The 25,592-nt window shown below is 42.2% G+C and overlaps 1 protein-coding gene across 6 annotated transcripts in view; it reads left to right on the top strand.

Annotated features, from left to right (window-relative positions):
* cadps2 (Ca++-dependent secretion activator 2) overlaps positions 1–25,592 on the top strand; it is a 348,398-nt gene that overhangs the window by 304,938 nt on the left and 17,868 nt on the right. For 4 of the 6 annotated variants that reach the window (XM_033634619.2, XM_078167597.1, XM_033634621.2 and 1 more), the window contains 4 exons: positions 1,728–1,802; positions 2,651–2,734; positions 2,952–2,984; positions 24,835–24,942. In XM_033634619.2, the coding sequence (XP_033490510.2) occupies positions 1,728–1,802; positions 2,651–2,734; positions 2,952–2,984; positions 24,835–24,942 (300 nt within the window). The remainder of the gene's footprint in view (positions 1–1,727; positions 1,803–2,650; positions 2,735–2,951; positions 2,985–24,834; positions 24,943–25,592) is intronic. The other 2 variants (XM_033634622.2, XM_033634620.2) reach the window with 1 other exon arrangement.

The raw sequence follows: 25,592 nt of genomic DNA, 5'->3' as shown, positions 1-25,592 counted from the left end.
AAAATACTGTCCAAGGAATGAGCTGCAGTTCACAGTATGATAAGATGCTGCTGATTTACATTGAGATTTGAACTTTGAACAACAAATCACAGCCTTGATTTAGAAAGACGCGAGATTTGCCTCCATTGTGATGTTTAAGTTCTTTCCATGTGATCTTCAAACATCAGCAGACGCTCTTGATTCTCCATGAATGTGGTTCAGTTGACGTAGATTCATGTTCACTTGCCAGTGGGTGTTGAGAATGAGGCCTCCTGACCTCTGACCTCTGACCAGCAGTCTGAAGGGTCTTGAAGATGTCAGTCTGAACTTGATCCAGACCTTTTAACGCGGTCCGTTCTCTGCCATGATTGTTACAGTGCGTCCATCTGCAGCAAAGCGTTGGGCCATTTCTGAAGCCTCAGCGACAGGTTCTGCTGCCCCTCTTCACTTTTACCTCTCGATATAGGGAAAACGGCGTCCAAGTTTTTATCGCCTGCAGACATGAGCAGTTCAACTGGCAAGCGAGCAGACAGCCTGTGAAGAATCTGCACTTGACAGTTTAATCCAGACGAGAAACTCCTCTGCTGGATTAATGAATCTGCTTTTACAGACCCCTGTTAAACTGTACTGATCATCTGAAATCAATGAAAATGCTAATCGTGCTGCTGTCTTTTGTTGCTGAGGTCATTTAAATAGTGTCAGGGGGGTCGTGTTGAAAATGTGACCCGGCTCAGAATCTAAAACGCCTCACAGAGCTGAAGTAGCGGCGCCGACTGCAGCTCAACAACCAGATAAATGTTTTTAAAAGCTATAATTGTTCTTTTCAGTTTTTGCTGCGCACATGGCAAAGACCAAACATTTTCTTCTTCTTCTTCTCTCTGCTTTTTATGGCAGCCTTTGTAGAAATAAAGAAGGTAAAATCAGCAATGTTAATTGAGGTAAGAAGAGAGAGAGAGAGAAAAAAAGAAAAGCTCTCAAGATTCGCCAGAAAGATTCGGCGCGTTGAAAGAGAACTGCCATTTTGCGGACTTGTGGAGGGAAAAAAAAACAAAATTAGGGCTGGCAGCGGTGACCTCCCTGGACCCACAATTTGTCAGCGATCTGTGCGCTTTGTTGATTGAAATTTTTAATTTGGGTGTTCTTTAGACGGCCAGTGAAAGGGCATTGTCGCCAAGAGATGAACTCCCCTGCTGCTGCTGCCATTCAGCGCTCAGCCCCAGCCTTTTTTTTCCCTCTCCTTCCTTCAAGGGAAAAGGTGCCATGAATATGTTTTAGGGGGGGCCAAACGAGACATGAAATGGCGGATTAATTGAATCTTGTGTGAGCCTTTGGTCCTCGCAGCTGGACCGGTGCTTTAGAGAAATACAAGGCTGCTCTAATTGTAGGGAGACGCACAAAAAGTATCCTTCAGATTCCTTCGCTTTTCCAGCGCGGACGGGAATGTCATTCAGCCACATAATGGTCCTATTAGCTGCTTAACTCAGCAGCGTTACACGGATGGTAAGGTTTTTCACGCCTCGCTGGTGTGTGTGTGTGTGTGTGTGTGTGTGTGTGTGAAGGCTTGATGTTCATACCGAGTGTTGAAGGTTTTTCTTTCTGTCTTTTACAGCGTAGACAATAGTGTTGTTCTGTATCAGGGAGGCGAGGAGTCATTTTTAGCCTTTGTGTCCTCTCAGTTTCCTGAAAATAATAAAATATTGCTTTTTGTCCTCCCCCCCTCCTCCGTGTCTCCCCCCTCCTCCCTGCAGCAACAGTACCACTCAAAGATCGATGTTCTGATTGACGACACGTTTAAAGAAATGATTTCCTCCCTTGTCACAAGGGTAAATATCTCTTTATCCTTCAGTCAGATCCTCTCACTGGCTGTTTACACTCAGGATTTCTTTATTGTTCTATTGTTTGGCTTTTTTATTTTGTATTTTACTTTGTATTTTTTGATTTTCCTTTTTCTACATAGTGGAGTGAAACCTTACTTTTTTAAGTAGTTATCACAGATTTATTTTTTTTTATTCACTCATTATTTTATGCTTTGTATTTTTTTCTTTTTTATCTTTACACCTGATAGAAATGATCTTTTTTCTTTTATTTAGTGTTTTTTTTTTCTTTTTTTGCTGCAATGTGTGAATTTATTTATTTCAGTTTTTTTTTTTCTTTCTTATTTTTCTCAAGTTTTTGTTTTTAATGTTTTTAAATAGGTGGTTGAGCTTTAGTCTGAGATAGTAGCATGATGGATGTATCCACTTTTTGTTTACTACCTACATTTATTTGTTTATTGAAAAGTCTTCATATATAATTTTTTATGTTGTTTGTAATTGTGATTGGTTTATGAGATTTTTTTTTAATTCCCTTGAAGAAACACTAATGTATTTTAATTTCAAGAAACAAAAGGAAACCATGTACCAGAGCAGTGAGAGTAATTTCTAAATCACTGTTTCAAGATTTTTTCTCTACCCTACCTTCACCAGACTCAAGATAATAAAAACCTGATTTTAGAAAATGCCTAAAATAAGTTGAACATTCTGGCTGCACCGTCACATTTTTTCACACATGGTTTGAGAAAATAAAACTCATTCTCAGACACAAAGGTTGTAGCAAAAAGAGATTTTAGAAGTTTTTTCTTAATTCAAAATGAATGTGAAATGAAAGCAGTAAACTGTTATTGTGTCTGCAGTTTGCTGCTGTTTTGGATGGCGTCCTCTCCAAGCTCTCGAGATACGATGAAGGGACATTCTTCTCTTCAATCCTCTCTTTCACAGTGAGTAGCCTTCTTTTTGTTCCTAGAAACAGAGAGCACCGAGCTGTTTCTTTCACCGCTCACAGAGGCAGCCTGTTATTTGCTGGAAACCAGATCTTCCCAGCTGAACTTCAGTGTCATTCTTCTTCTTCTTCTTCTTCTTCTTCTTCTTCTTCTTCTTCATCTTCTTCTTCTCCCCCCCTCTCCTCCTCCTCCTCCTGCCTCCCCCTGCTGAAAGGTGAAAGCAGCTGCCAAATATGTGGAAGTCCCTGTGAGTCCGTCGATCTGCCTGCAGTTTTATTATTCACCCTGTCCGTCACAGTTGGTTTCCATATTTGTGTTTCCATCCGCATTCAGACACTCGAAGCGTTGGGTGGAAAATAAAGCAGCCTGGAAATGCAAAGTGGCCGTGCTTTGCATTCAGTCATGTGCTTGTTGGGGTGTTTTTTTTTTTGTTGTTTTTTTCTTGTAAGTTTGTCATCGTACCGTGTTAAACATGTGTGAAAGATAAAGAGGGTTTTTATTCCTGCAGCTCCAGAGCCAAAGATCACACAACAAGCCTAATTAATTGCACTCTTGTCCTTGGAGATGTGTTTTGCTGAAGTGTCGCTTTGTGGGCGGCAGCGTTTCGGCTGTTGAGCGGTTAATGAACGATGGCGACGTGGCAAAGATCAGAGGCTGCGGCGAGCGAGCAGGAGGAGGAGGCGACAACATGTACGGCACAGGAGTTAAAGTGTGGAGGTGATGAGGCGTTAACATTTTGGCAGCGTTCAAGGTGTGAAGGAGAGAGAGGTTTAATCGCCAGAATTAGATCTCTGAAGATAAAATGACCCCTCGTTTTCTAAAGTGATTAACAGCTCAGAACAAACAAAGTAGAATTCCTCTGTGATTTGAGTTTTTACATTTTCCGTCTCTTTAATATGAATTCTGGCAGTTTTTTAAAAGCATCCACTGGGATTAAAGATATGTAAAAATCAGTTTTCCAAACCTCCCAGGCTTCAGTCCAAACGGCACAAAGCACTGAGGAGGAAAATGTAAAAAAAATAAATTGGAAAGTGAATTATTTTTCCTGTCTTACTGGCAGTAGATAAAACACTAAAATACATTTCTTATTGAATCTGACAAAACAAGTTGATTTAAATATAGTGATGCTCTCAGTGTACACTTTTATATCTTTTAATGATGCCTTTTTTAATTGATTATTTATTTTTGATGTGATTAATATTACTTGATTGACAGGTGTCTCAGCCTATCACACTCAGCTCCACCCGCCCTCTTTGGCCACATTAAGATACATATCCTGAGAAACTGCATGGATGTTGGATGAGTCTGTCCCTCACGATGTGCAACCATTCAGTGCCAAAGGTTGTGGCAATGCAGGCAGTTGAGTCCTGTATCAGTGTATCAGTTACTCTCAAAATGTAATATATTAAATACTACTTACTAGTTACTTTACAATATTACTCTGTGTAGAGTAATAGGTTATGTTGCAGAATAAAGAGACTCAAGACATTCGAAGGTTTTGTCGTGAGAAAGAATTTAAATGACAATTTGAAGTGTCTGAGCAACAAGCAGTATCAGTCAGCTTTCATTAAAAGGTGTTTCTCGTCACTTAAGCAACTGTTTTCCTGTTATTGAGACGAGAACAATTATTCTCCTCACGTAACCACGTATGGCCAGAGTCATGCCAGATCATTTAGCAAAGATTTAATAAGAGTAATAAGTTACTTATTAAACTACATTTGTGTTGCTTTCACCAAATTTATGTCAGAAGGATAAACGTTGATCTTAAATGGATGATGTCATGTTGTTTCACAGAAGCTCCAGTTTATTACAGTTCATTTCAAATCCAGTGCTGCAGGTCTGACCCTGTCATGTGTTCACATACAGTGGTTACTGCTTTATATTAAAATACCCTGATTATAGTAATAATAGCGTGGCGATATAGAACAATTAAATTGCCAAGACCTTTTTAAATAAATGAATATCCTTGGACACAGGGAGGGTCAGGCGGAGGATCAAAGTGATAGTTATGAGATATGGATAAATATTTGTGGGCCTGTGATATGAAACACAATAAACAAATGTTGGGTTTAGCACAGCAAACAGAATGCTGTGCGATAAAGTCACTATGACAAGCACAAATTATTACACGGAGCTGGCCAGTCAGTGAGAATTATGCATAAGAACAGGACTGAGTGCCGGCGTTCCTCTGCCATTGTAGGGGATGTGAATGGAAACACATCCAATGTATACTGACATCACCCAGATGTGCCGATCATCGGGATAAGGAAAAAACAAACCAAAGGTCAGCGCCTTATCCCCGCTGCTCTCTGGCAGCTTAGGACACAAATACAGAACAAGATATGTTGTAGACATTGCAGGTGTATTAATGGAAACAGGGTGCACGTGATAATGCACAGTACATCACCCAGGTGTGCCCATCCTTCTGTAATGTAGTCTGTAATGACAAGACAACACACAACAACTTTCGGATGATATTTTTTCTGGTGGCAGAAGTGGAGCAGTGTGGATCCATGTGGATGAATGAGAAGTGATGGTGGGTGGATGTGTTGAACAACCAACTCCATGAACAAGGCCAGATTTCACGTCCTGTCACAGACCTGCAACAAACACTGTGTTTAGTTTTATTTCAGTAACCACAGTCTTTCATTGACTTAATGTTTATTTGTATAGGGACAAGTAGCCTGAGCTCATTTGGGTGTAAGCTTAGCTTGGCACTATGGATGTACTGATGCAGTTTCAAAGACCAGTATCAGGGTCGAACAAGGTATTTTTTAACTGGTCAGGATGAGATATATCCATTTTTTGTTTTAGGTCAGCTATCACACCGGTGCTTTTACTTGTGAAGCTTTCATGCACAGAAACGCAAAGTGCAGCCGTTGTCAACTCTCCATAGGCCCGTTTCCACTGAAGAAGTTCCTGGTACTATTTGGGGGGCAGGAACTACTACAAGAACGTCCTCTCGCTCGGCCCTCTCAACCGCTGTGTCTCCACTGAGAGAGCGGAGTAGGAGGAAGGTTCCTGTAAAGTTACGGGCTCTGGATGTGACGTAATCGTTGTGCGACCATTTTGACCGTGGCGACGCAGCGTTAGCTGTTAGCCCTTAGCGGTGTCTGTAATACTCAGTAACTCAAGAAACGGTCCGTGAATTTTTTTTTATTTTAACAGATGTCTTAGTTACAACATGATTGAGCTAACTGGAGTAGTTTCATGTCGTATCCGACAACGGGAGGCTTTTAACAGATGACGTCCTGATGTTAGCTTTGCTGCTGCTGTTAGCTGTCCCTGTCAGCTGCAGCCACTGATGCTTTCTAGACATCGTGATTTCCCAAAACTGAATAAATACCACACATAGCAACACAAAACTGCTTTGCTAGCTCAATCATGTTGTAACTAAGATATCCGCTGGAAAAAATATTTTTTTCACGGACCGTTTATTGAGTTACTGAAGCTATGAACGAGCTAACCCTCGTCTGCTGAGTTTTAAAAATGCCGGCTATTTTGCCGCTTTCTGTTGACGTCACATCTCGTCTTGAGTATATCCAATCAGCACCAAGTAAATCCCAAGCCCCAGCCAGGAGTTTCTCGGGGTTCTGAGTACCTACTCCGAGGCAGGGACTTGTTTAGCCCCTGTAAAAGTTCCGGAACTCTGTCCTTCGGGGGTGGTTCCTGCGGTGGAGACACGCACCAACGGCCCCGTATATTTACCCCGAAGTTCCTGCAGTGGAAACAGGCCTCATCTTTCTGCTGTCTGTCTGTCCTTCACTCCGCTGAGCTCCTGTGCGTGTAAGAGCAGGGGCTGGGGCCGTCACGGTGCAACACCACACGCCGTAGATGAACTGTAGTATGAGACTTTTTATTTACAGTATTCACTGAAGGTTTGAACACTTGTTTCATTTCAGCTCATTGTGAGAGTCTCTTACATTTTGCTTTCAGTTATGGTGCATGCTGTTTCATTGGTTTCTTTAGTCCATGAAAATGTCGTTCCCTAACCTTAACTTAGTGGTTATTAACGTAACCATGACCATCTTAACAAAGTAGTCATTTAACCCAAAACTTGAAAGAGTTGTTTTTGTACCAGACTTTAACTAAACTTTAACCATAGCATTGAGAAATCATAACAGTGGTTTGTTTTTCTAACTGTGTTTTGTTTTTGGCCAAAAAAGCCTCTGTGTGTTTTTCTAAAGGGCTGTTCTGTTGTTTAGTTTTGAGGACTCGTCATGGAGTCTGGGTCAATATAATTAATTCGATGATTAACTCTAATTGTTACATCATTTATTCCATTCATCCCTTAGTACGTTCCCTGTGGACTGTCTTGACATAGTCACACAGTCTGAGGACAAAGAAATCTCAGGACAGTGCGATCTGAAGTGATGCGGTCTGTCGCTCATAAGATGCAACACAAAACATGTCCTCAGAGTGAGAAGATGTGCTTTATGTTAAAGTTGGGTCGTTGCATTTTATTGAAAAGCCTCATCATTCCAAATAATACAGTTTAATTTGGATCTAAGGCTTCTCTCATGTTGAAATTAGGGAAGATCAAATGTTTTCATATCAACTCATATTTTTTCAAAAGTGTCTAAACTGGGAAACATGTTTTCCAGTATTTTTAACCACTCGTGTGTTCACTGCATACACAGGTAGGCCTTGTATTTTACACAGATATTATTATTTCAAACTGACAAAACTGTTGTAGAAGTCCTTGGATTAGTTTTGTCCCTGTTTTTGTATTTCTGTCAACATCTAAATTAATGCCATTAGAGTTCTCAGATCCTTCGATTACATACGCAACATAATGAGTAAGTAATTCAAGGCACAATTAATGATTTGTGTAAACAAAATTACAAAATCTAAAGTGTATTTAATAGTATGAATTCGTACTTTCTGCAGAATAATATCTCACATATCTACACGTTGCGTTTGCTAAAAATAAAAGCCAGCTGAAACACAGATGTGAGAACATCCAGCGCTGAGTCATTGAACAGCTGAGATAAAGAGCAGCACAACAGTCTCACCTGACCTCCTTAATCCTCTGCCCTGCCACAGCACCTCCCACCTATCCCATCACGCTCTCTGGTTCCCGTCCAGACTTCCTCCTCCCCTGAAATTATAATGTAACTGCTACCTTGGCCTTTTTGGTCTTTTGTGTGGAGGGAACCTGACGCAGGTAAGCCTCTTGTCCAGGTGGGATGAAGAGCAGAGGGGCGGAGCCTCTGAGCTGTCTCGCCAGACAGCTCCGCCCCACCGCACCTTGTCACGAAAACTTGAAGCTTTTGCCCCCAAGTGTTAACATTTTTTGTTTCAGAGGGAATTATTTTTTATGACATCTTTACGTTTATCCGACAGCTGTTAACAGGACATGCACTTTTATATTTTACATTCAACATGAGATTTTTGGGGCTTTTTTTTTTTTTTTTTTTTTGGTCAGCTGGCAGCTTTTTAGAAACTTTGACATCTCTCAGTTTGAACTTTTAGAGTGATTTAGAGAAGTTATTCAACCAAGACAAAACGTTGTGTCTTTCTTGCAACTTGTAACGCTGACAGGAAGTGACCACCATGAAACAGCGTATCATCTCTAGTCAACAACTCTCTGTGCTTCTGATCTGTAACGTTGACAGGAAGTGACCGCCATGAGACGGTGTATCATCTCTAGTCAACAACTCTCTGTGCTTCTGATCTGTAACGTTGACAGGAAGTGACCGCCATGAGACGGTGTATCATCTCTAGTCAACAACTCTCTGTGCTTCTGATCTGTAACGTTGACAGGAAGTGACCGCCATGAGACGGCGTATCATCTCTAGTCAACAACTCTCTGTGCTTCTGATCTGTAACGCTGACAGGAAGTGACCACGATGAGACGGTGTATCATCTCTAGTCAACAACTCTCTGTGCTTCGTTCTGATTTGCAGCTTTTCAGACTTATTTTGTGGCTGAATATAATTTGTAGCTTCTTAAAATCTGAATGAGGATAGTGATAGTGAGATACTGGCTACAGTGATGAAACAAAACCAGCATCAGATGGACTGTATTCATAATCAATACGCCACAATAATATAAATAATCAGCGCCAATTCATCAGTCAATGAGAATGTGTGTGTGTGGGCGGGGCATAAGCACATACAGCCAGCAGCAGCAGCAGCGACCCACCGCCTGACACCGGCACACCGTGAGGACAGAAACAGAGGGCTCGGTGGGGACGGAGCACCTGCTGCAGCAAGCCAGCACGCTCTCTGTGGTCATTTTAACTTGACTACAAGCTGATTGGCTGTTGAAACAGGTGACATGCTTTAAAACCAGCCGCCAGCAATTTGACCAGCTGAGTGTCAGGTGACACCATCAGTCGGCTTGAGTCGAGCGCAAACCTGCAAGTTCACATTGCTGCAACTTTTCTCTGCAACATTCTGGAACAGTTTGGTTGTGAATCTTTGGTCTGAACTGGGCCGCGCACGTCCCATCACTCCAGCCTCTCTGTGCCCGGGAGGATCAAGACCAGGATGCTGCTGCAGGCTCCTCATTATTCATCATCACTTGCAGATTGTATCAGCTTCTCTCAATTAGCATTCATATTGTGCGTTAGCCAAACTCTAGCATGAAAGTGTTGGCTGTGGGTGAACGTGCATCACAAGCTGGTGTCTGTACGCTCAGCCAAAGATGGTCTGCCATCACCACTCTCTGTTTTGTTATTTACAAAGTGAACAAATGGACTAATTGAGTGCATTGCATTATTTTGGTGTTTAGAAAGACAAACAAAGCGATGAGTCGATAAACAAATAAGCGTTTGCTAACATGCACATAGTTTTCCAGCTCTGCACAGTGTAGCTTGATAACACTTGATACTGACGGCTAATGATTAGCGATAGTGAACAGTCTGAATTATTCAGTTCTGCTTTGAAGCCCATCACCTCCATGGAGACTGAGAGGTGTCAACAGTGTCTCAGATTAGATCTGGTGTCGACAGCTTTAATTGTTAACCATGTTTTTGATCCAGTGATTACTATTCTTGACAGTAACTGTTGTAGCTGTAGCTGTTATTACTATGATCTGGTTTATGGAAACACTTTCTTAATCACCCGTATGATGTGATATTTCCTAAAGATTCTCATTTCTTTAGTTTGATTGATCATAACATCAGTTATAGTGTATAATAGTGCATCTGATGAAATTTCTTGTAACATTTTAATTAGGGATGCACTGATTGTGAAATTCTGACTGAAATGTGTTGAAATCATTCAGTCCTTCATTATACAACTTTTGAATGAGCACAAGTTCAGTCATACAAATGTATAAAACAACCTTTCATATGAAAAACATCCTAAAAAAGCAGCTTCAGAAGTCTTTATAATTCATCATAATTCACTCTAATACCTGTTATATGCTGCTCCTTCAAACAGCTGGATTTATTCAAGTTCCTCACCAACAACTGAATATTAGAAGATTACACCTGAACACATCATGATAGCAGTCAACTTCAGCCTAATCCTCATTTTTACGAGAGCTTGAACGCAACATAATGTAACTCAAAGCAGCCTTTGAAACTGTTGACTGTGGCCGCTAGCTGCTAACAGCTAACGTTAGCTAGCGCTCCTCCTGCCAATTTTAACACAGATTCATTGTTCACAATGTAGCATCATCAGGGAAAGAATAGGGTGTGTTCCCTGATGCCTGCATAGTGAGTTTACTGAAGGTGTCCCAGGGAAGATTTCTGTTCATCCCAAACACTTTTTCTGTTGTCCCCGACACTACAGGATGGCAGCTGCTGCGACATAGCCACTTCATCACACAGCAGCGAGATCACAGAGCCCAGTTGCCAAACAGTCTTTGTATTCTTCTTGTACCTGCTCATTGATTTAAGTTTGTGGCTGTTAGTCTGGAGCCTGCGCAAAATCAGTGTGACACAACGGAACAACATCATCTTATCGCTAACAGGCCAGTGACAATCAACAAGGCAAATATCGGCCAGTACCTATGTGTGGCCGATGGATTAGTGCCTCCCTTATTCTAGTTGCTTTTTTTTCTCTCACCTGGTGCCCAGGTGTCTTCTCTGTCAAACCTGAATCAAACATTTAATGTCACTGTGATATTTCCTTTCCTTTAACTTGACGCAGATGTTCAGTACATGACCTTTACTTGTAGTGTGGTGCTATAATATTATGACACTGTGAAGAGTTGGAATCCTTCAGTGTGTGTGTGTGTGTGTGTGTGTGTGTATCACACTGACTCACACGTGTTCATGTCTGCACAGCCAAGACACCAGAGATGCTCGTATCAAACATATGCAACGCTGGCAAAGCAGGAACACAGACATCGGGAGAGTGATCGTCATCACTGGCTCGTCACCATCTTTAAAGGTCCAGTGTGTAGGATTTATGGGACATATTGACAGAATTGGAATATAATATATTAAGTATGTTTGTCAGTGGACTCTCACATCTACATATGACACACAAGGTATTCTGCAGGACTGGCCCCTGAAAGTCAGAGATTCAAATCATCAGTTGGAGACTCCTCAGTCGACCAAAGTTGCTTCAAGTGAAGCAGTCTTCTTTTTTTTTTTTTTTTTGTGCTAGTCAGTGTGCTGTACAGTACCTCTGGGGAGGTTTTGTCCCCAGATTTATTCAGATTCAGATTCAGAATACTTTATTAGTCCCAAAAGGGCAATTCATTTCTACAGTCTATAGCCTGTCTATAGCAACAAAAACACAATGCAACAATCAGCCAACATCCACAATCAAGCATCACATCAGCAACAACAACAGCAACAACCACAACCAGTGACAGCACAGTAGAGCAGGATGCAAAATAATTCACAGTTCACAATAATTCACAATAAAACAAATCACAGTTCATTCTGCAAATGTGCATTTAGCAGCCTTATGGCAGACGGGATAAAAGAGTTTGCATAGTGGTTTGTTTTCCGCACTGGCACATAATACCGCCGACCTGAGGGCATGATTACAAACTCACTGGCCAGAGCATGATCAGGGTGGGATAATATCCTGTCTGCTTTCTGCACCACCCGTGTTTTCCAGAGAGCAGAGGTCCTTAAGCTGGACTTCAGTAATTTTACAGCACACTCTGATGATGTCATTCAGACACTTCTTGTCTTTCACAGATAGACCACCAAACCAGCATATAAAAGAAAATGTTAAAAGGCTCTTGATAAAAGTTTGATAAAAGGTACACAAGATATTTCTGCTGATACCGAAAGAGTTGAGTTTCCTCAGCAGATGGATCCTTTGGTTTGCTCGCTTCACATTGCTGTCAGTGTTTTCACTGAATTTTAGTTGTGAGTCAAACACAGTGCCCAAGTATTTGTACGTATGTAATAAATGTACCTCTTCACCATGGTAGTGCTTGGTTTGGGGTTGACACTGGATTTCCTGAAATCTATGATCATTTCTTTGGTTTTTGACACATTTAAGTCGAGGAAGCTATCATCACACCAACTGACAAATTCAGGGAGGGCACAACCGTGATTTGATTGGTGGCCCTGAAGAAGAGACAGTAAGACTGTGTCATCTGAAAACTTGACAAGACAGCTGTTTTCTTGAGAGGATCTGCAGCTGTCTGTGTAAAGAATAAAAAGCAGGGGAGAAAGGACACAGCCCTGGGGAGAGCCTGCGTTTGACTATATAACAGAGGACATGCGTCCATTCACAAAGACCTGCTGCAGTCTGTTTGTTAAAAAGTTTAAAATCATCAATAAAATCTGATCCAGTAGCATAAAATGAGAGGATAGCCTTTCAATTAAAATATGAGGCTGCATTTTGTTAAAAGCAGAGCTAAAATCAGCAAATAAAACCTTTGAAGTGAGCGCTCTTGACTTTCACGATACTCTTTGGTGCAGACAAGATACAGGGGCACAGAGGAGGAGGAACTTTCCACCATAGAGGTTCATTCTCACTGCCGCGATGCGGAAATGTGGGACGGATTTGCGGAATATTTGTGTAGCACTTTTCCACGTTTAACCCATGCACACAGGCGCGGTATGGACGCGGTGCGGAATTTCGCGTTGTTGTTGTGTTCCAAGTCAGCGCTGTGTGAACGGGTGTGGGTGAACGTGGACGAGAGTAGCAGCAGCAGCGAGCTAGCAAGCTAACATTTAACAAGCATCAACATCAACTTTCTTTAGCACTTACCACTCTCACTGCAGCCACCAAGCTGGACAGTGGACTGCCAGACGTTGTCCTTTAATTCATTGTTCATAAAATCATCCCGTCTGTTATCAAAAAGGACGGGGTGCTGTGAAACGAGGATTATCAACCTTTCTCTCATACTGTCCTGCCTGACTGGATTTCGGACTCTCCCGGGTCTGCGTGACGTCACTTTAAACAAACAATTTCATTGGCCACGCTGTGTAGTTCCGCCGGCGAATTCCGCGGGGGTCAAAGTCTGGGCGGAAACTTTTTTCACCGCACGAAAGTTCCTCCCCGGTGTGCAAACTTCCATAAGAACCCATGAAATCAGCTTTTATATTTTTTTCCTGGAGAATAATCCGCACAGATATTCGTCCTCAGTGAGAATGGACTTTAAGGCTCTGAGATAACATCTTCTCTCTTCTGCTTAGAAAGTGGTGAATGTACAGCTCACAGCAACTTCGTACGACACAGGCTGTGGCTTTTGTTTGATGTCTAGTGTCAGCAAAATTTGTTGTTACACATTTCTGATCTGACATTGGCGCCGTTAGCTTGTTCACCATTGTTTACTATATAACGTGAATGTGACTGTCACACTGAGTGTCCCGCTGAGCTTGGTCAAACTTCAAAACTTTATATGGAAAAAACGAATCTGCAATTATTCATATTGAGCAGCTAAATCTGATTTGACTCACATAATTCTGAGTCGGGTACAGCCCTAGTATCCTCCTGGGTCTTTTGTTGACATACAGGGACACCATGTCAATTTACGCCTTTTACATGCATTGTATCTTTTCAAAATAAAATCATGTCCGTTTTCACAGGAAATGCACAGTTTCTGCCTGTTGAACGCATCCAGTCTTTTTCAAAATAAACTTAGAATGTCGGTACAACACCTCACATTCAAGTTTATCCCCCTGTGCAACAGAAGCACGTGGTCAGCTTTACAAAAAGCATCATGGGTAGGCTCAGTGTTCACACAGGGTGACACGGGGTGAAGTCTGTGGCTTGTGGGACCCATCCACCTCCCCTGACACACCAGTCCTACAGGGACTTTCCAGCTCCTTATATTACATCGTTACTGGTTACTGCCGTCCGGCAGCGTTATAAACTGACAATAAACATATCACATTTAAAATATAGCTCACATGTGAACAAATTTAATTTTAACTTAGGTGACGTATAAAACAAGTTCCACGTGTGGAAAATAAATTTCACGTTTTTACATATAAATTCACAAAATAAAACCCTGCGTGCGGGATGTTTTTGCAGATTTGAAATGATTCATCGCTCAGCCAAAAATTCACATGTGCATAATCTTTTATTCAGTCATCCAAACATTTAAAAAACATTATCAGGCCCCTGCTTCTCAAATACGCTGCTTTTCTTAATTTGGTTTGATTATAGATTCAATGTATTAGAAGGTTTTTAGGTCATAGGTCAGATAAAAGACGCAGTACGACCACTGATGGAGACGTCAGTTTATGACATCCACCATTAGTTATAGCTGAAGTGTTTATTGCTGTGTCAACAGTCAGACACTGACAGTGGAGGCACAGTGACTTAATGTTTCCTCTCCTGTACGTTAGCATCATAAAGTTAATCTGAATAACAGAGGGACTTTTTGTTGTAACGTGCAAACACACATATTTGTACACACACAATGTGCACCTGGTAGAAATGAAATGAATCCAGGGCAGGAAACGAGGCCGGTAGTGGTGTGTAATTACCTGGCATTTCACCGCCTTCCTCCCCCTCCTCCTCCTCCTCCCACACTAACTGCTCATTATCAACAGGCCTCCCACCCCCCCACTTCAGTCCTCTACCCCCCCACCCCCCCGTCTGTTTTCGAACACCGCCTAATTTTACACTCTCAATTTTTTTGTTGTCAAATGTTGACGAGCAACCAGGCGGCCATTATCCCGGCGCGGAGGGGATTACTGGTGTTTGGCTACAAGTGAAGAAACAGTGGAGGAGACAAAACAGGCAGAGAGGGCAGAGTGTGACAAGAGCGCTGAGCTGCTTGTATGTGTGGGTTTTTTTCTGTCTGCCTTTCTTCCCTCTCGTGTTAAAGTCTTAATCTCACTGGCTGGAACTGTGCCGGCGTCTCCGATCTGTCATGCTGCTTTGTCACCTCGTCAGAAGGAGAGAAAAGAGAGGTAAATGATTGAGACTAAGCCTTAAGGGGGTGGAAGGGGGGAAATTGATGTCTCAAGTGACAACAGGAGCAATAATATGTTGCCAGTGACACACACACACACACACACACACACAGTCTTGAATGTTGTAGTACAGATTTTTCTCTCACTTTGACCCTCTCCACCCTCGTGCAGATACACCTTTAAAAGTTGGTCTTACTCACTGTTTTGGTCCTTCGTCCTCCTTGAACATCTTGAGTACACTATGGTCTACAAATATCATTGTATGCTGTGGCATTATGATTTCCATTCAATGGAACTAAGGGGCTCAAGCCAAACCTGGTCTCACTCCAAAGTCGTTGAAATCCAGCGCTTGGGCAGTGACTTGCAGCGGCAGAAACAAACATAAGAAGGCGTCCTTTAATGTCGGTATGCTGCGATTGCAGTTATAGTTCAACGGTGCCCAGGGGAACCGCAGCAGGACAAGGTTGAAAGTTAAGGTGGCAAAAGTCCGACTGGGGCGGGCTGGAGGGGTGGTGGATGGGTCCAACAAACGGCAACTTTCACACGAGAGAGCGGCGTTCACGTCCCATAAGATTCTAAAGCCAAACCCTGTTCTTTTTTTCTTAAACCCAACCATGTGTGTTTGTTGTTGAGGGAGAAAAATGTTCATTCTTGTTTTACCAACGTAGTGCTTTTACTTTGAAAGAGACTGTATGTAATGGTTAAATTTCCTGTGAAAACAGAAGTGTATTTCAAAAGAAGACAATGCATGTAATAGGCTGAACTTGGGTAACAACCAACACACCCAGGGTATCTTGCACGTCGTATGTGGCTGTGAAAAGTCCATGACAAAAACATCAATATGTGACGAGGTTGGAGTGACCTTGAAAAGAAAAACAGCCCCACACCAGAAGGACATAGACTTTACGTTGTATTTCTTACTTTTCAAGTCAGAGTTAAATGTCATAATTCCTGCCTCAGAAGGTCAGATATTAGGTGTGATGTCACATGTTGCACCCTGCATTGGCAAAAACACACATTACTGTAAAATGATTGTAATAATAATTAATAAACTTTATTTATGTACCACCTTTCATAAAAGAAATGCAGCAGACATAATAAAGGACATAAAACAGACAAACAAGGCAAGTCAATATAAAAGGACATTTGAAACAGTTTAAAACATGGATTCACTGATTCTACAATTTTCATTTAAAAGTCGTGGTGATTTGAGATCTTCCTTCTTGTGTCACCTTTTAGCAGGGTACCTGCGGATCCCTGAAAAGTCTTAAAAAGTCTTAAATTCATGTATCTAAAAGTACGGCCTGAAAATGTCTTAAATTCAGTACTCAAAGATCTTAAAATTGTTGCAGAAGGAATATTTAATCTGACTTTATTTCTTTTCTTTTTTTTATTCTCGCGGCACTTTCTGTGAGTATCCATGCGCCGTCCAATAACGGCGCGCGCTGGCGGTAGCACATACACAATGAATGGGTTCGTCGGCGGAGGTCTGCGCTTTGCGCGCTCTGTGTGAAAAGGGCTTAACGGCGCGCGCTGGCCACCTGGCACTCAATATGCTGCTGTAGTGGTTTGTTTTCCAGACGTGAGTATCTTCGAGCAGTGAAAGTTATTATTTATGACTTTTTACTTGTCGGCAGTGGTTTGTTTTCCACAGAGCTCTACGTGCGAGCATTTTACTCGCATTTGCGACTAAAAATACTTTTGTGCCCGCAAAATTAATCATTCAGCACGCTGTGTGAGTACAGATTTCAGTCAGCAGCAGAAACGAAAGGTGAATCCTGCCAGTTGTGGGTTGAACGGGGGTCACAGACAGGAATACGGTGGTCAAATAGCCTACGGCGGCCCAGGTCCAGTAGCCTAATTTCCTCTTTTGTTGGCGTCATGACTGCTGTTCACATTTCTCTCTTTGTGGCAGGTAACGGCCCACAAACCTCACCGCACTGAAGGGACTGTTCTTTACTTGTCAGGGGAGGAGGGTGGCTGGTTGATTTTTATTTCATTTATTTATTTTATTTTGATCCCCCCTATGTTAATCACTTATTGATGCTGTTTTTGAAGTATGAATAAGTCAATAAGTAATTTATTCCATTGAAATATCATTGATGTATTATAGAAAAGTGATTTATCTTTTTATAAATGGCAAAAGGCACATCTGCCTCACTTTTGCTGTGGTATCGTGATACTACTCAGAACCATGATACTTTCACTGGTATCGTACCGTGGGTCCCAATTTTGGTACCGTGACAACACTAGATGTCACAACCATTCCATTAGGAGTTGCGCAGTGAAGCAGCTCTGGTGCTGCTTAAAAAAGTGTTCTCCCACTTCTAATTTTACAAATTAAGCACTGGTTATAGTACAGCGGGATCCCCCAACCATCGCTTATATTTGTATTTTTTTCCATTCCATTCCATTCAAGGTGGCATTAAAAAGGTCTTAAAAAGTCTTAAATTTAACTTACTGAAACCTGCAGATACCCTGTTTTAGGCCCTCAGACATCATTAATAATCAGACCCTATCATTCCTAACAGGCACAGACTCACCAACAGACATTGATTAACCGCATGTCTTCTCTAGAGTTAACCTCACTGTGGGTATTGTCTGTGCCGGGTACGGCCCACAGCTGGCCCAGAGTCTGCCACCCAGTTGTGGCACTGTGGATCAAATAAAACTCACCACAGTACGAATGCCTTTAAAACTCTAAAAGTTTGATTCACAGCTTGGTATGTTTCTTAAAGTGATCAAAATACTGATTTTCTAAAGTTAGCTGGTTAAATCTGTGTGATTCAAAAAATAAAACATTTGCACACCTGTAGGTTGACAGGTGTGTGGAGGAAACCACAGGCCAACCATGAAGGTTATTTTTGGGTGTAAAATAACCTGATGACAGTCTCTGCACCACCGCCGCCAGACAAGCAGCAGCCACATATGTTTATGTCACGTTAACTCATGACTTTGTCCCCTCTTTTTTTCTTTTTTTTTTCATTCCATAAACCAGCACAGTAACATGTCATGTGGGCACAGCAGGTGATCTGATGCTGGGGTCCTCATGCACTGACCAAAACAAACCCTTGGGATGTTTAATGGCCCCTTTATGGTGGGAAAGGAGCTCTAGATATACTGTAATCGGGGACACCTCTGTAAACCGCTCCATATTCCTGCAGCACGACATAAGTCATTTGTTTTTATTTGTAATACGACCCACAGGAGCGTTTCTTAAAATAGGGTCTTTTCCAGCGTCATACCTACACGACAGCGTAGGTTGTGTGTAACTGTTAACGTTCACAGTTGCACAAACACTACCTGGTTAGCATTAGCTTTAGCTTTAGTTTAGTTCGGTTTAAAAAAAAAGATAATGTTGAAATAAGTACATTTGTTACTAACATAATGTGACATGCAGTATTACATCGTTGTGTTTTTGGTAACGCATGGGACACAAACACTGGTCAAAGTCCTGTGTTTTTTGACCTGTCTCTCCACCCTGACCTCCTCCTCACATGGGCTTTGTCGCTCTTTATACGACAACTTCTGGGTCCATCATGTAACGTCATTGTGCCCAAAAAGACTTTTTCCCATTGACCTACATTGGGAAGGTGACATCTGTAAAATAGGGGATGCATTTCTTGAGCGTCACACCCCCCCATTAAATGACTCATTTCACATCCCGATTAGATCCATTTTTTCCAATAACATTTTGGAAGTCTTTAAGATTTTTGTACGAATGGACGGGGTCTCGCCTCAAACACTGTATCCAGTTCTCTTTACACATCTACGAGGATAGAATCAGAGGGGGTCATGTTTAAAGCCTCCATTTCAAAGGCTTGCTTGGAGTTGTGGCCGGTATGTCACGTGGGCTTGTTGTGGTAGTAATGCAAGGTGCAGTGTGGTGATAGAGGATACTTTTCACGCTTGTTTGGTTCAGGGGACGAAAGCAGCAGACAGGTGTTCAGTGGAAAGGACTGCAGAACTTCAAGGCTCAGGATTCAAGGACTCAAGAAGTAGAAGGAGTTTCGAGCGGACCTGAAGAAGTCAAAGAGACTAAATACATGACAAGATAACACCAGTCTCTCAGATTATCTGCACTAACCACTGATGTTGATGTAGCATCGTCAACATCCAACTGTAGACATCTTGTTTGGCTTTTCAGCATGGATGGAAAACTCTCCGAAGATGGCTGAAAAACGCGAGTGTGGACAGAAAACTCCCAACATTGAAACACAGTTTTGAAATCTGTGTGCATCAGTGTGAATATGATCTGAAAGTATCTGCTCGAACAGATCAGAGACAGCGTGACACATCCTGTAACACACACGTTGACACACACACTTGGTTCATTCTCGTCAACAATTCAGATTGTCATTGGACGATCGTCCTCAATCTGCCCAACTCTCACTCCAAAGGATTATGGGGATTCTGACAGGCCTGTCAGTCACTGGACCTGGCCCCTCCTCTCTGTGGTTGAACATAATCACACCACCCCCTCCTTCTCCCACACACACTCCAGATCCCCTTGCAGCCATGTGACCCCACTTTAACCTCTCGTATCTGCAGGTTTTCTATTCGAGCGGTCTGTCTGAATTACAGCTGAGCGTCTTTGACTGATCTCAGTCTGTCACTTGCTGTTCGAGGCCTCTGTAACAGCTGCTGGGACGTTTTTTATCAGAAAACATTTGACTTTCAATGATCAGAGAGGTTCTTCTATCTTCTGTTTCTTGTTCCCAGGACTACTGAAACACACATTCTCACTTCAGAGAATCTGCAGCCAGGGAACAGTTGTTGCTTTTACTTGAAAAATGACTTAATTGATCATCAAAATAGTTGCACGTTCATTTTCTGTCAGTCAAATACTCTGTGAATCAACTTATTAATTCAGCTGAGTGTCTGTGTGGGTGGACGTTTTCACAGATGCACCATCTGCATGGACCATCACAGGCATTGCCAGATGACAAAATGTATGTCAGGCATACCCCTCGCAGACAGACAACAGTTTGTGTTTGTTTGCACCTGCTGTGTACCAAAGACGAGACTTAAGAATCACAAGATGTGACTTCTGTCGTGTTGAAACGGCGTCGAGTGCAAGAGCTGGTACGTTTTTCCCACAGCTGCCTCTTTGCTTGTCAAACCCTACACTGAAATTCAGGCACTTGATCCTCTCGAGTTGACATCAGGCGATGTTGTCGAGATCCAGTTCTTTTTCTTTTCTTTTTTTTCCCTCCAACATTAGCATGTGACAGTGTGTGTTTCTTTTGTGTTGTCTTTGATAAGCAAAAGGTTACAATCCCAAATTCATAATCAGTCTCCAACCTGCCTTTTGCCTTTAAGTGAAGCCAAAAGGTTTCTCGGTTTCTTGAGGCTCCATTTCCTTGTGTTTCCACGGGGGACCTGACGTGCCATGCTCAGCAGCGCTGTAGCAGAACAACAACCCCCCCGGGGGCGAAAGACGCATGCCGGCTCAGAGAAAACGGGTGTGAAAGATGTCAAAGCAATTACAATAAGCATTACAGTTGTAATCTCCCCTGACAACAGGGAGTGTGAATGAACAGGGCTTTACCCACTTCTCCTGCCTCTGGCCTCTCCCAGCCCAACAAACCGCTGCTTCCACAGCAGTTAATGTTTCCTCCGGTCTAACAGCTCCAGAAGCTTCTTGTTACTCCCAGCACGGGGAAAGTCTTTTTTTTTCTTCTTCTTCTTCTTCTCTTCACCCAGGAAGCAGCAGGTGAAGCTGAACATTTGTTCCCTGTGTTGATGGAGTGTTACCCTGAACAAAAACACACTCGAAACATGTGCACAGTCTGGTAGGTGTCAGCAGGGAAACTGTTTTTGATAAATCAGTGCCTCACATTATTGACTGTGCTAAATGTACATGTTTTATAATCTTGATTTCTGTTCCCTCAAAATTATTTAAAATTTTATTGTGAAATTACTGCTGGATTTGAGCACTTCAGATATTTCCTGGCATTAGTAGCTGTGCTTTTGAAGGCCAAGAATACTTGAAACAAAGTAGTCTGTACATTATGTTATCCGATATATGAAGGCAGAAGTGTCTATAGCTGTGGAAGAGGCGAGGTGAAAAGCTGGCCATCATAGAGAGGGGGAAGAACTGATGAATCGAATGTAGATAATGATGCTTAGACTCTCTTTAAAGACATTCACAGCGATGCACTCAGTTGCTCTCAAGAAAAATGACAGAAGTAGTTATGCGAAGAAAGAAAAGACTAGAGAGAAGTTCAAACCCTGCTGTACACACACACACACACACACACACACACACACACACACACACAGTCCCGTTGTCTGTTTCACAGGAAGTCACAAAAGTTGTTTGACACAGCAAATTTCCAACATTGGAGTTGTGGACAGATGACGCACTTCTGCCAACAAGCAGTTTATTTGATGCAAACTGACGCCTTCATTGCATATTGCTACCTTCTGTTAAGTTTCAGGAATTTATGATGGGCTTTTATCGCCATTTTCAAACTGTATGCACATGATGTCTTTCAAATAAATGAAGAAAATAATTAATTGAAGTCCTAGATAGTATTTCACACTCCACAATAAGTCATTAAAATGACTACACAATATGTTGTGAAATAAAGTTCCAAGAGGGAAAGAAATGCACACTTGTAATAAAGTACTCATTTGAGGTAATTAGTTAAGAGACAATCATTATAACAAAAAACAAGGGGCAGAATTTTGACTTCAAGGCAACAATTGAGTACAGTTTGGGGACAAAGGTGTTTTAATTGTCAGTTGTAAAGATTTAGCAAAACATTCCCACTGAGATGTCATACAAATACAAACTCTTGGTTAAGAAACTGCTTTTCAACTGAAATTAAACAAGAATTAGACAAAAAACTGAACTTGAACTGGAACATGAACTTTTAAAGTAAATAAGATGAAATGAAATTAGAGATAAAATTGCCTCAGGAATTGTTATTGCAGGTCAGTGGAGCCACAATAAGACCCTGGAGCCATGTTTTGTTCTCTTCAGAATTTGATCAGTATTGTGTGCAAAACTTAAGGAATCACATATTCACACTTTACAAAAACACACCGTGCTGTTTTATTGACCTTTGAATGCTTATGACAGTAAAACTCTTAACAGAAACAAAATTACTTTCTGGTTCACAAAAGCTGTATTTTTTCCACAGCTGTGCTTTGATTGCTTCTTACGGAGCCTTTGTTGTGTGATACGGGTGTCAACTCGCACATCACTACACACCTGAAGTGTGCCTTAGCTACCAACACAAAGTTTTTGTTTAATATTCTGTTAAGTAGACAAAAAATTGTGTAACTGCCCCGAAGCTTTTAGGGCAAGTTTTGTTAATATCCAATCTGAAAACATTTGCACTTTGAAAGTCGTATTGGTCACATTAGTTAAAAGTCTAACTGGAAATTCACATCAAAATCAAGACATCAGTGGTGTTTAACATTTTACTGAAGCGTCTGTTTGGTTCACGTTGACTTTGATCTCCCTTATTTAATCTGTCCTTTAACGCAGTTGTACTTTCTGCAGCACGGAGGACAAACTTGTCTTCTCCGGGTTGTGGAACATGAGACATATACTGGACAAAAATACTTAAACAATCGGCTCCAGGAGGAGCATACAGGAAGAGAACTGTGCTGTTGTTGATTTCTTGATTTTATTCTGATTTTGTACAGAAAGCTCCCAGTAAAACGTCATCCATCAAAACAGACATCAAACAGAAAGAATCAGAGAAACGCCCACCAACTAACTGGTTCGGCAGACCCCCGCTCATCTGCTCCGAGCTGGACACGAAGGGAAGCCAAACACCATCCATCTGCACACACTGCGGTGACACACAGCTGGTTGAAAATTGTTTTTTCTTTGTTTCCCTAAGCCCAGTTCAGACCAAAGATTCGTGACTTCTAAAAACCTGCCAGTTCACAACAATGCAGATGCGAGATAGATCGTAGATAATATCATCTCTAGTCAACAACTCTTTGTACTTCTGATCTGTCACGCTGACAGGAAGTGACCACCATGAGACGGTGTATCATCTCTAGTCAACAACTCTCTGTAACGTTGACAGGAAGTGACCACCATGAGACGGTGTATCATCTCTAGTCAACAACTCTCTGTGCTTCTGATCTGTAACGTTGACAGGAAGTGACCACTATGAGACGGCGTATCATCTCTAGTCAACAACTCTCTGTGCTTCTGATCTGTAACGTTGACAGGAAGTGACCACTATGAGACGGCGTATCATCTCTAGTCAACAACTCTCTGTGCTTCTGATCTGTAACGTCGACAGGAAGTGACCGCCATGAGACGGCGTATCATCTCTAGTCAACAACTCTCTGTGCTTCTGATCTGTAACATTGACAGGAAGTGACCACCATGAGACGGCGTATCATCTCTAGTCAACGACTCTCTGTGCTTCTGATCTGTAACGTCGACAGGAAGTGACCGCCATGAGACGGTGTATCATCTCTAGTCAACGACTCTCTGTGCTTCTGATCTGTAACGTTGACAGGAAGTGACCACCATGAGACGGCGTATCATCTCTAGTCAATGACTCTCTGTGCTTCTGATCTGTAACGCTGACAGGAAGTGACCACCATGAGACGGCGTATCATCTCTAGTCAATGACTCTCTGTGCTTCTGATCTGTAACGTCGACAGGAAGTGACCACCATGAGACGGCGTATCATCTCTAGTCAACAACTCTCTGTGCTTCTGATCTGTAACGTTGACAGGAAGTGACCACCATGAGACGGCGTATCATCTCTAGTCAATGACTCTCTGTGCTTCTGATCTGTAACGTTGACAGGAAGTGACCACCATGAGACGGCGCATCATCTCTAGTCAACACCGCTGACACTTTTCTCTACAACGTTCTAAAGCAGTTTCGTCTTGTCGCGCATCTTTGGTCTGAACTGGACTTCTGAGAACCAGAGACCATACAGCAGTTAGTCAACAGACATGTTTTGTTTTTTTGTTTTTTTTTTCATTGAAATTTTGGGTAAGAGTAAAAGAATTGCCACCTGCTACTCAGTAACCATTCACACACTCTCACACACCAATGGAACAGCCATCAGGAGCAATTTGGGGTTCAGTATCTTGCCCAAGGATGCTTCAGCATGTGGGCTTGAGGAGCCAGGGATCGAGCCAATATTCTAATTGGTGGATGACCTGCACTTCTAACTTGAAGGAAATGTAGATATGGGGTCTGGGCAGGTTACACCCAGTTGTGAGCTCTGTGAAATCAGTTAAGAGACCGTCCTTATAAAAATCTTTGATTTGCAGTAAGCCATTGTCGTTCCTGATACGAAAAGGATTAGTTTTTAATTTCTGCCTACAAACCTCTGATTGGTTGATTGTTTGTGATGTGGGCATTCAGAGGTCTGGCAGCAGGCTAGGGGCAGTTCTCACTTCAGAGAGACAAAGGAAAGAAGCAGTAGAAGTGATGCCAGGAAGTGAGATCTCTGTGCACTGTTGTCTGTTCTTCCTGTTGATGTTAATATGACTGGGAGTTTGTTCCATCTCACTGTAATGAAAACCTGCTGCTTTATTTCAAGCTTCACTGTTGTGTATGTGTGCAGATGTCATCATGTGCAGCCAATCTGCTGATTGGCTTCTGCTGTCGTGTGATATCAGCATATGAACAGCATGGATGAAGTGAGATGTTGCACCATGAATGCCTGCCACGTTTGCATTTTCAACACCAGACTCAACAGACTGCTTGTTGTGAATGTCTGACATCGTTCTCCACAATCAGCCTCCACCTTCTTGCAGTCGTCTTCAGGTCTGTGTGTGTGTGTCCTCTCTCCTGCAGAAACCGGGGATGGATCTGGCCGACACCTACATCACCTTCATACGGCAGAACCAGGACATCCTCCGAGACCGCGTCAACGACGAGCTGTACATCGAGACTGTGTTTGATGTGAGTGCTGCTTCTTGTTCTTAAAGACTTCTTGCAGTTTTGTCCGTAATTTTTATTAGAGATAGTTCATAAATGAGATCTGCGAACATGATGATGTTATTTAAAGGAGGTCAGATCATCAGACAGGTGGGAAACAAACCAACAATTTATCCAGCTGATCCAAAATGCTTAATGTGGAGGTCAAACTCAAAGTCAGTGCACCTGAAGTGTGGGTAATAATCAGTCATTGCTCAGGAAAACTGCACAGGAAGAACACTAGGTCAAAGAGGAAACAGGAGGGCGTTTTGCAAAGTGTGATTCATCAAGATGAATAAATAGTTGGCACTAATGTCTCTGGTCACGTGCCATTAAACGATCACAGAAGAGAAGGACACAACGACAGTATGTTTGTTTTTTTGTTTATTTACAACTCTCCTTCTCAGATGCTTTTGTGTTGTGATTACCAGATCAGTTCGACTTTGCTCCTTGGGGACTAACTGAAGCCTCTAACACCCGCTAACTCTGACTTTTGTATTTCTCTGATACTCTGACCTCGTCACATATTACCACTCGGTCATGGACTTTCCACATCAACATGTGGCATGCAAGGTAGCCTGGGTTCGTCCGTTGTTGACGTTCTGTGACACCGTGTCAACTTCTGCCTGTTATTT

The sequence above is a fragment of the Epinephelus lanceolatus genome, chromosome 5 (assembly GCF_041903045.1).
Source record: "Epinephelus lanceolatus isolate andai-2023 chromosome 5, ASM4190304v1, whole genome shotgun sequence".
Taxonomy (NCBI): domain Eukaryota; kingdom Metazoa; phylum Chordata; class Actinopteri; order Perciformes; family Serranidae; genus Epinephelus; species Epinephelus lanceolatus.
Note: the sequence above shows the minus strand (reverse complement) of the source record. Positions and strands in the feature narration are given on the sequence as shown.